This window comes from Macrotis lagotis, chromosome 1 (assembly GCF_037893015.1).
Source record: "Macrotis lagotis isolate mMagLag1 chromosome 1, bilby.v1.9.chrom.fasta, whole genome shotgun sequence".
NCBI lineage: Eukaryota > Metazoa > Chordata > Mammalia > Peramelemorphia > Peramelidae > Macrotis > Macrotis lagotis.
Window position 1 is genome coordinate 854,506,981 of NC_133658.1, and position 10,916 is coordinate 854,517,896.

Here is a 10,916-nt window from a genome sequence, read left to right on the forward strand (position 1 = left end):
CTGGTCTGCATTCCTACAACTTTGATACATTGTTTCTTTTAAGGATACAATTATATTGAAGGCAAGAAGGGCCCTCTGCAGTTCCTTTTAAAGGTTGGGATATCGATTAATGGGGAAATTCTAAACAGGAGTTTTGTACAGTATAGTGAGTGGATGGGGACATGGGGAAGATGATATTTGGGAACAATTGATTTTTTTTAATATTTTTTATATTTTGCAAGGCAATGGGGTTAAGTGGCTTGCCCAAGGCCACACGGCTAGGTAATTATTATGTGTCTGAGGTCGTTTTTGAACCCCCTGACTCCAAGGCCGGGGCTCTATCCACTGTGCCACCTAGCCGCCTCCACAAAATGGTATTTAATGAGAGTAGGGAGGCTAGTGATAATCTGCCTTTGAGCCTCTTGTAATTACAAACGAAATTGAATGCAGAATGGTTTCATCTGAAAAAGTGAGGGACAGTTTAGAGGTACTTAAAAATAAATGATTTTGAATTTGAATGGCTCTGTATTTTAACAAGTAAAAAGTTCCATGTGATTAGCAGTGGAGAATATATTTATCCAGGAATAAGCTTCATTCATCTGACTCATTATAAAGTTTTTGGAGATTTGCTTTGGTATAAATAGATGCCTTGAGGTCAAGTACAGAGGCCTCATAAAGGTATAATTTTGGGGAAAGATCAGAAACTTGGAGTAGAATTAACTTTGCTCTCCCTGATCACTGAATTACACTTCTGTTCACAGTTGGTTTTGACTTGAGTAATGGCTGTTATAAAATTGCTCAGTGTAGGGATTTATAAATATTGATAGGAAACTTGGTGCTTTATATAGGAAAAAAACAAGAATTTTCTGGTGGTGGTGAGATTCAAATCTAGATTCAAATGACTCAAAATCAAGAACCCTGTCCCTGTCTGTATGGATACTAGATAAAGCAGTCTTTAGATATAGCAAAGAACATTTTCTCTGTAGGAGGCCTTGTGCTAACAGGGAATGCAGCTGAACCCCCTTAGTGAGTACAGGAAGGAATACCATTTTACTGTATAAGCTACTATTCTTAAATAAAGACTGGTGCTTGATACAAAAAGCTACTTTCTAATGAGGTCTAAAATAACATCTTAACCAATTCAACTAAAATATGTTGCAAAGCTTTCTTCTCTGGGCATTTAGTTTGGATTAGATGGCAAACAGGAGTTTGCTGGTTCTAAATGGTGGTACTAAACAGTGTTACGGAGAGCAGATTTCAGTGTGTTTAATCTCGTTGGAAATTTAAAACTTAACTTCCCTAGATGGTTACAGGATTTGAGAAGTAGGAAGTTTGTATTTAGAAAATTGATTTGTTGTTTAGTCCTATCAAGCACTTGTGAATTTTGATACTGAAACCAAATAGAGAATTCTCTCTTTTTAGAGGATTAGGGTCTCCTAGGAAAATCTCTTTAGAGACTATCTGCTAGGGAGGATGCAAAACAGGACTGTCTCTACTCAGTAAGCTGTTGGTATGAGTACTTTCAGCAAGATTCTTCCTAAGAGATCACATTGCTTCCAGCTCTTTAATTCTGTTCACATAGTATTTAAGGTCATGGCTCTAAGGAGATTAAGGGAACTTTCCTTTCAGAAATATAATGACTGTTTATTCTGTTTAGAAATCGAGAAGATTCAGAAGGGTGAATCAAAGAAAGATGATGAGGAGAACTACCTGGATTTATTTTCTCACAGGAACATGAAATTGAAGGAACGAGTACTGATACCAGTAAAACAGTATCCCAAGGTAAGGCAGAGGGGTCCACCTAGAAGATCCTTGCATCCTTTTAGTGGATGCCATACCAATCACTAAATGGGTAATTATTTTGGGGGGTTGTTTCCTGATATTTCGAAGCTTGTTTTTAGCACTTGAGTAGTTTTATTAATACTTGGAATATTTAATACTTCATTTCATGGCATTTCTGAGATACTGAAGAATGTTTACTATATTTTGGGAGAAGTGCTATGTTTTAATTTGTTATCAGGGAATTTTTTGTTCTAACTACAAAAATAAACAATCTGAAGAACTAGAATTAAAAGACTTGCCTAGGGGAGGCTAGGTGGTTCAGTGGATAGAGCACCGGCCCTGGAGTCAGGAGTACCTGAGTTCAAATCTGGCCTCAGACACCTAATAATTACCTAGCTGTGTGGCCTTGGGCAAGCCACTTAACCCCATTTGCCTTGCAGAAACCTAAAAAAAAGACTTGCCTATATTAAGATTAAATTAGATATTATGGCTTAAATAAGCTAACCATTAATTTAGCTGAATTCATGGCAAAATCGAGTTACCCTTCTACAAACTCTTAGTTTTTTTTCTATCAAGTACATGCTTGTATTTTTTATTTGTTTATTTTTTTTAGATTTTTGCAAGCAGTGGGGTTAAGTGGCTTGCCCTAGGCCACACAGCTAGGTAATTATTAGGTGTCTGAGACCAGGTTTGAACTCAGGTACTCCTGACTCCAGGGTCGGTGCTCTATCCACTGCGCCACCTAGCTGCCCTGTTGCTTGTGTTTTTTAAAAAAAAATTTGAAGAGTACATGGTGGTTTTTTAAATAGAGTAATGATTTTTGTGATTGAACTGCTAATTCTATCAAATGTATACTTAAAAAAAAGAGTACCACTACTAAAATCCTAATTTGATGTTTCATTGTGATATGGAAGTGATTTTAGGTTCTCAAAAACTATTTTAGGGGAATGAAAGCTCTGGGAAGGTCTTTTCAAGCTGAGAAAACCACAGGTGCAGGGGTCCAGTGATGTGTGCAGTGGGGTAGGGCTAAGTCCCTTTAGAGATGATGGGCTACCTAGGCAGAATGGAAGAAGACTGTTGGAAGGGCAACCATGCTGTTACCAATGGGAGATCTTCAAAATACCAAAATAAGACAGAATTAAAATGGGGTCCCTGTTATTGCTCAAGGCACAAACATCTATCTTATTGTGGGAACATGTATAAAAAGATTTAATTCAGATAGTAAGCAATTGTATCTAATTGTTGTGCTTTCATTCCCTGTCAGTTTAATTTTGTGGGGAAGATCCTAGGACCTCAAGGAAACACGATCAAAAGACTGCAAGAGGAAACTGGGGCCAAAATATCAGTATTGGGAAAAGGTTCCATGAGAGACAAAGCAAAGGTAAATAAAGGCAGCCAATTGTAAAACAATGCTGCAGAATTATTTGGAAACTTGGTGTAAGTATCTTGAGCTCTGCCTTTAAGAGAAGGGAACAAATGGTTGTTGACTAGGTTTACACATTTATTGGCAGCTCTGGAAATTTGACAGGGACATTTGAACTATTCCTTTTTTAACTTTGTTTCTTTCCATTACTAAACAGGACTTGGACATGGCAGAGTTTCTCAGCAATAGCTCAGAAGCACCAAAACTTGCTTAGGGTAAAACACAAGGGAGGCTGTGAAATAAGAGAAATGTCACCTCTTTTTTGAAAATTAAAAGTAGGAGATTAGTCAGACTAGTTAATTTTTTTTCTTGTTTGTGCCATAAAAAAAATCATTTAGCATATGGTAATAATGGCCAGTTGTGATAAAACACTATATATGATTGGTGTTTGAAAGAAGTGAACCTCTTCTGTTATAATGATTATGGGAAACTTTCTACTTTGTGGGGTTTCTTCTTTTCTATGTTAATGCAAGTAATTTGAATTTTGTTTTTATTTTGAACTTGAAAAACAGTAGGTTTGAACATTTGTGTTTTCAAACAACAAAAGAAGATTATGTATGAATGGTCTAGGGAAACCCATAAATCTCTCCAGGGGCAGAAGTAAGAATGATTAGTTCTCAGCTAGAATTAAACCAGATACTCTTTTTCCTTGTAAAACCTATACCTTGTATTTTTCTTTATGTTATGCCAACATGGATAGCCAGAAACTAGGGACAGTTTCCATGACAATGCCAGGGTTGATTTTTTTTTTTTTTTCTGGGCATATGAGGCATAGTACATTGAACATTGAATTTGGGGCAAGAGATCTGCGTTCTAAACCTGACTGCCTATGGGATGGGTGAGTAAGAGTGTCCCTTCTGTGCCCTCTCCCCACTCCCCAGCCTTAGTTTGCTGGTCTGCAAAATGATGGCTAGAGGGGATAATCACTAAAGATACTTTACCAGCTATAAACCCTCAAAATCTTTATACTGCTCTATTTTGGGGCATAAGACATCATGTGAAATTATTCATGGAAGCTAAACCCTTCATGTGGTCAGGTTTTTCTCTGAATATTTCTTTCCTTTTCATCTTCTTTCCCTAGTGTCTCATAGTAGGGAGGTGACTCTTAGGTTTCTAAAGACTATGCTAGCAGAACTTAAACTTTTGGAGGTCTTGCCAGGTTAGACAGATTCCATATGTGGACCTGGTTTTGTGTGTTTTGAGAAGTCCAACTATCCTAGGGATGAGGCTTAGCATCTAGGTTTGGTTGCTTGCTCTCAGATGTTTTTGGTCAAATTAGTTCATGAGGATAATTAAATAAAGGATTCTATTCTGCCTTGCTGGAAGGAATGATGAACTCATAGATCCTTGAAACATCAACCTGTAGTTTTTCAGAATATGAATGATTCTTAGGGTACAGAAATGCTGTGTATATATATATATATACATATGCTCCTCTTTCCTTCAGGAGGAAGAACTACGCAAAGGAGGAGACCCTAAATATGCCCATTTAAACATGGATCTGCATGTTTTCATTGAAGTCTTTGGCCCACCCTGTGAGGCTTATGCCCTCATGGCTCATGCTATGGAAGAGGTCAAGAAGTTCCTTGTGCCTGTAAGTCCCCCTCCTGATCATCCCTGAGAGTCACAATCATGAAATACAAGGTTCTCTGGTTTCTGCCACAGAACTGAAGGAATGTATCTAGAATCCTGCTGGAAGAGAAGGAACTTCAGGAGCTGCTCTCTGCTCCTATTATGGGGTAGACTTCTCCTGATAAAGCCCAGGATGGGCCCATTTACTTTCAAATGGAGTCCATTCAAGGAGTAAGCCAATATTATCTGAGCTCTGCTTATAATACTACTTTTATTGTTGAAAAAATACTTTAAATGCTAGTTCCTTTTTTTTTCCCATTAACAAGATGTGTTGTTGTCTTGGACAAATCCCTTAATTGCTACAGTTGCTTCATCTATAAAATGAGGATAATGGCACCTTTCCTGCCTGAAGACAGGAATTGAATCTTTTAAGGACCTTTTAAAAAAGTTCTTAAGGGGCAGCTAGGTGGCGTAGTGGATAAAGCACCGGCCCTGGAGTCGGGAGTACCTGGGTTCAAATCTGGTCTCAGACACTTAATAATTACCTAGCTGTGTGGCCTTGGGCAAGCCACTTAACCCCATTTGCCTTGCAAAAACCTAAAAAAAAAAAGTTCTTAAGAAGTATAGGGAAGGGGGCAGTTAGGTGGCATAGTAGATAGAGTGCTGGCACTGGAGTCAGAGGTACCTGAGTTCAAATCTGGTCTCAGACACTTAATAATTACCTAGCTGTGTGGCTTTGGCCACTTAACCCCATTGCCTTGCAAAAACTGGGGGGGGGGGGGGTATAGGGAAGGGCTGAGAAATTTGTTACACTTTTCAGCTGTAAAATATTAGGAGAGGGGAAGGAGATAAACTGGAGGATTTTAGCTGATTATTCCCTTAATTCAAGGCACTTTGGGTTCTCAAATGGCCTGCCTATTCCATGAGTAGAGTGAGTGTTTTTCAATAATTTTAATATGAAATGTCCAGTTTAAAGTAATAGAAAAGATGAACTGATTTTTTTTTTTTTACCCAACAAGGCTTTTCCCCATCATATGAGATGATTTGCTAAAAGCATTTTGAGATAGTTATATAAAACCAGCTTCAGTTGCTGGATAGAAGTGTGGAAAGTAGATTCATCTTGTTGTTTTTTCTCTTCAGTCCCTTTCTTAGTAGAGGTAAATTAAGAAACCTACCATATAATTGGACTTTGGCAAGACCTGCCTGGTGGAGGAATCTGATTTCCTTATTACAGTGGCAGCCTAGAGGAATCTAAAGCATCCAGTCTGGCTCTGATGACTTCATATCCCTGTGATTATGGCAGGTGGGAGAGGGGACAATCCCTCTATCCCACCAAAAAAAAGCTTTTTTTTCCCCAGTCACTTGAATATTCAGCTAACATTCCTAAAGTAGCATCCACTAGGGAGGCATAAAAATGCGTGAAGCATGAAGAATGGATGGTTCTGTTCAGGAGAAATGTGTGAAAAGACAGCTTGGGGTTTGGATTGGCAAATAGCATTTAATGCTTTTCTGACTTGGGGCCAGTTCTCCCATGGAGAAGAGGGAGCCATTTGGGCATCTTTCCCTTTGGAAACATTTAACTGTATCTAAGTTCTAGGCTAGTCTGGCCTCTGCAGCTCTCTAGCTGTATATGAGTATGTTGGGGGGAGGGCTAGAATGGAAGATTTGTACCTTTGCAGCTTTATTGAGGTTTGGAGGCTCTTATGGGGAAAGAGAATGCATTCATTTTTCTTCTGGTAGGAAATTGGAATTAGCGACAGATATCATGGTTTGAGATAGGATTTTCAAGATGCTACCACTTCTTACAACAGCTCCCAGAAGAAGCTGAAAATTTCTATATTTCCCCTTCTTTTTAGGATATGATGGATGATATCTGCCAAGAACAGTTTCTTGAATTATCTTATCTGAATGGTGTGCCTGAGCCTAATCGTGGGCGTGGGGTCCCAGTAAGAGGAAGGGGAGCAGCTCCTCCACCTCCCCCTGTTCCCAGGTAATTGTAAAGAAGGTAAATGCTAGGGAGAAAAGTCTTAAGTGGGAGGTGAGTTCTGCTGCTGCTAACTAGGGGTTTTCTTCCAGCACCAAACTTGTCTTTCTGTGGCCCTCCTCAGACTGCTCTTGGGGTGTCTGGGGTATCTGGAGTATTGTGTCTGGTTCTACATACATTTTAAGAGGGACATTGACAAGCTGGAGTGTGTTCAGAGGAGGGCAACCAGGATGGTGAGGGGACTCGAAGCCATTGTTATATGAGGAATGCTTGAAGGCATTGGGATTGTGGACACAGGCACCAAGAAGCTTTGGAGAGGAGCATTTTCAGAGGGAACAGATGTAGGGCCAGTGTGCAAATGGCACAGGAGGCAGTTTTCAGTTCATTATGAGAGGAACTTTACAGCAGAATTCTGCAATCCTGAAATGGACTGCTTCCGGAGGAAATCACTTTGTTGTTAGTGGAAGTGTTCCAGTTGAGGCAGGGATTCTGTAGAGGGATTCCTGAACATTCAAGGTGGGAGACAAGGCAAGGCAATCTCCAAGATCCTTCCCATGCTGAGGTTCTGTTTCTGTAGAATGGTGTTGGTAGTGGGTGACTTCAGATAGTCGGGCATTCATCTTTTAGGAGCCTTTGTGGGAAGAGTCTGAGATTCTCTGTTGCCCCTGCAATTTTGACAGGCCTTTTTGTCTGTCCTTAGTTGGGTCAGATGTGCTCAGGTTCAGACACTTATGGGATCTTTACTGCAGGTCGTTTCTCGAGTGCAAGCGTCTATACTGTATTCCTTCAATTTCATCATAATGGGCTTTCAGTCCCAACAAAACTGTCAGATTTCAGGTCAATGGCAGAAGGCCAAATACAGGACTGGCAAACACAAACTTCAGCACTAGGGGTGGCCTCTTTTGTAAAAGGCTCCAATAAAAGCCACACCTTACGAAATGGAACCTATTCTAAGTGGGCCATCGTCTAGCCAAGTAATGCATTTTGGATGCTTGTGATAACCTTCTCTCTAGGATACTGATTCTTCTTTCTTTCTACAGGGGCCGTGGTGTTGGGCCTCCCCGGGGAGCCCTGGTTCGTGGTGCTCCAGTGAGAGGGGCCATCACTAGAGGTGCCAGTGTGGCCCGTGGGGTTCCTCCCCCTCCAGCAGTTAGGGGAGCCCCTACTCCAAGAGCCCGAGCCACAGGCATCCAGAGAATACCTCTTCCTCCACCCCCAGCACCAGAGACTTACGAAGACTATGTAAGAATCTTTAACAGTGTGTCCCTCCCAGATAAATGGAGGGCTGATTAAATGTTGGCATAGATGCTTGAGTACTAGAGGAGCTCTGGATGGGGAGCAAGGATCACGCAGGCAGGCCTTGGAACCATTCAAAGACAGTTAAGGCCTTGGGATGCTGACAGTTGGCCCAGCTCTAGTAGCAGGTGCCTGCAGTTCGTCTTCATTCCTGATATTTTCTCTTAATTGGGCTTGTCCATTCCCCTTAGAATAAATAACTTGCCTTGCTTACTCCAGTTTGACATTAGATTTTTGTGTCTCTTATAGGGATATGATGATACGTATGCTGAGCAAAGTTATGAAGGATACGAAGGCTATTATAGCCAGGGCCAAGGGTAAGTGAGAAATTCTCCAAACACTTCTCAGGTTCAGAGTGAAAGGAAATTGAAGCACTGAGAACATTCTTGAGTACTGACATGAAAAGCAACCCTGACTTCCTCTTTGCCTCACCACAGAGGTGCATGTAGTATCTTCTGATTGTTGCTTCTGTTTCTTATCTGTCATAGTAGGTGACAGGAGTCAGTAGGTTTAGCCACTGGAAGACTTTTTTAAATTATTATTATGGCTGTGAAATAGTTTTTCAACAGAATTTCAGAGTTGTTTCTGCCTAGGACTTTGAATATCCATTTGTGGAAAATGTAACTGAGGTGCCTGTGTTCCCTTGCTATCTATTAATTGCTTGGCTTCATTTACAGGGACTCGGAGTATTACGATTATGGACATGGAGAGGCACAAGATTCTTATGAAGCTTATGGTATGTCCTGATGGATATAGTTGGGGCTGAATGGCATTTGCTCTGTATTGGCTATGGTTGGCTTGGCCAGGATTGAAGGCTAGGTGGTTAACCCTCCAAGGGGAAACATTGAGAGCCCTTCAGACTGTTCTGAGGGCTTCACTGGGAACCCAGATAGACATGATCACTAGGTTATCCACCCAGATCCTAGTAGAGATAACTGGTTAAGAGTCTGGCTGTTGGGATTTGAAGGAGTAGGAGAAGGAAAGGAGATAGTTTTAGAAAGATGATGGCAGGTGCACCTAATTCTTTTTTGCAGTTCTTTCTACTTTATCCTGACTTGACCAGAATGTTTGTGATGGATAAACTAAAAGTCTCCTGAACTGTCTGCTGGCTTCCTCTTAGTTTCTCTTCCTGTGGATGTCAACTACAGCACATGCAGGGCAGCAGCTAACAAGAGTGGTACAAGAGGCTCAGGAGTCAGAATAGGTTCTATTTCCAAAACTTTGATGCCCTAGCTAGATGGATATCATAATACTATTGCTTTAAGTAGCCAGAGCTTTCATCTGTTTTCTATCAATGAACAGTCAAGAAAAAATAGGACCCTAATTCAGGGAGCCCAGCTGTAATGGGGAAAACCTGCCAAAAAGCTAAATGAATGGGTCTGGATGTTGGAGAATTTTGGACCAGGGAAAGGATAGTTTGGTACTGTGAAAGGAGAAAGTTTCATTTTTTTTAGCTATTTAAAAAAAGAAGTTAGAAAAACTACTCAGTTGGGAATCCAGCCCAACATCCCAGTTCTATTTCTTTTACTCAGCTTGTGACCCGGAGCAAATTGCTTCCTGCCATTGGGCACCAGTGAGTGAGGGATATTGAAAGGAGCATAGCTTTCAGTTCCTTCTAGTTAACATTCCAGGAGTCTGTGGTATTTGAAGACTACCAGAGGCCCTCTGGAACCATTCTTTCCACTGGAATGGAAGCAAGCTGCTGACCCTCTGGAAGATTTCTCCTTCTTTATCTCTTGAGCCAGAAGACACCTCTGCCCCCCAAGCCCCAGCCTAGGCCGAATGGGCATTTTTCCAGATTGACTTTACTATCTATTTAAGTTTTAGAATTAATGTGATTTAGAGGGAGTGCTGTTAAAGGGAGTGATTTCTGTTGTTAAGTATTACAAAGGGACATTCTGGGGTAGATAAAGTATTTTTGTTTCCCTTGAGGAAATTTCAGAGAGTCCTCAGTGTGGACCTCAGATGGATAGCTCCTCTTCTGAAACATTGGAAAAGTGTTTACTGTATCTTTTTTCCCTTCCTAATTCTTGGGTCAGGCCTCAGAGCTGAGCCCTGACTGGCAATATGATTTGATGGGCCTGCTTGAGAGAAGCCACATTTACCAGTTTGAGAGCTAAATAAAATTGGACAGCTGCCATCAGCAATGTTGGGGTCTGGGATGGCCCAGCAGTTAAGAAGGCAGTGTTTGTGCACTCTTGTGTTTCCCTTCATAGGTGAAACTGCATAGAGAGGGATTTCTATTTAGTCAAATTGCTTTTTCTGCTGGTTGAGACAATAACAGGCTATTTCAGGTTGGGGAAGGCCAGTCAGCTCTATTGTGCTCAGTGCATGATATTACTACAGCTAATTTGCTTATCCATTGCCATTTCCTCTGGTCTCTCCTTTCTCAAAACCAGAATTGAAATATAAATTGTCTTGCTAAGATCCTTACACGCCACATCCAAAGAGTTTGGAGCTTGTTTTGCTGGTGGTGGTAGTGGTAGTGGTGATTGCTATTTAAAGGAACCATAGAACTCTCCATGTCTGTGGTGAGAGCAAGATGTGTTTGAACACTGGCTAGCTGAGGACTATGAACATGAGCAGGGATGTAAACTTCATGGAGCAGAGATCTCCTTAGGAGTCTGTGCTTGTCCCTTCATAGTTTCTTTTATCATGAATGAAGACAATGGCTTTCATTTCTGAAGCAGTAATATCTCTTGGCTCCTAGCTGAGGGAAGATGCTGCTGACCAACCAGAACTTTAAAATTTAAACACTGCCTGATAAGTTATTCTGCTCTAGTCCCAGCAGTAGTGCCATCCTTGCTGGTTGGAAGGCCTTTATGAAATGTAGTCAGAGGCTAATATGAAAATATTTTGTATGACTGTACATGTATTATC

General features: G+C 40.8%; 1 protein-coding gene across 3 annotated transcripts in view; it reads left to right on the forward strand.

The window, feature by feature from the left end:
* Positions 1 to 10,916, forward strand: part of KHDRBS1 (KH RNA binding domain containing, signal transduction associated 1) — a 31,490-nt gene that overhangs the window by 6,278 nt on the left and 14,296 nt on the right. For 2 of the 3 annotated variants that reach the window (XR_012474498.1, XM_074217683.1), the window contains exons 2-8: positions 1,637 to 1,761; positions 3,026 to 3,142; positions 4,632 to 4,778; positions 6,613 to 6,746; positions 7,781 to 7,982; positions 8,286 to 8,353; positions 8,714 to 8,772. Coding sequence is in view for 2 of the 3 variants with exons in the window: in XM_074217683.1 (XP_074073784.1) it covers positions 1,637 to 1,761; positions 3,026 to 3,142; positions 4,632 to 4,778; positions 6,613 to 6,746; positions 7,781 to 7,982; positions 8,286 to 8,353; positions 8,714 to 8,772 (852 nt within the window). In the remaining variant the exon portion in view is untranslated. The remainder of the gene's footprint in view (positions 1 to 1,636; positions 1,762 to 3,025; positions 3,143 to 4,631; positions 4,779 to 6,612; positions 6,747 to 7,780; positions 7,983 to 8,285; positions 8,354 to 8,713; positions 8,773 to 10,916) is intronic. The other variant, XM_074217684.1, reaches the window with a different exon arrangement.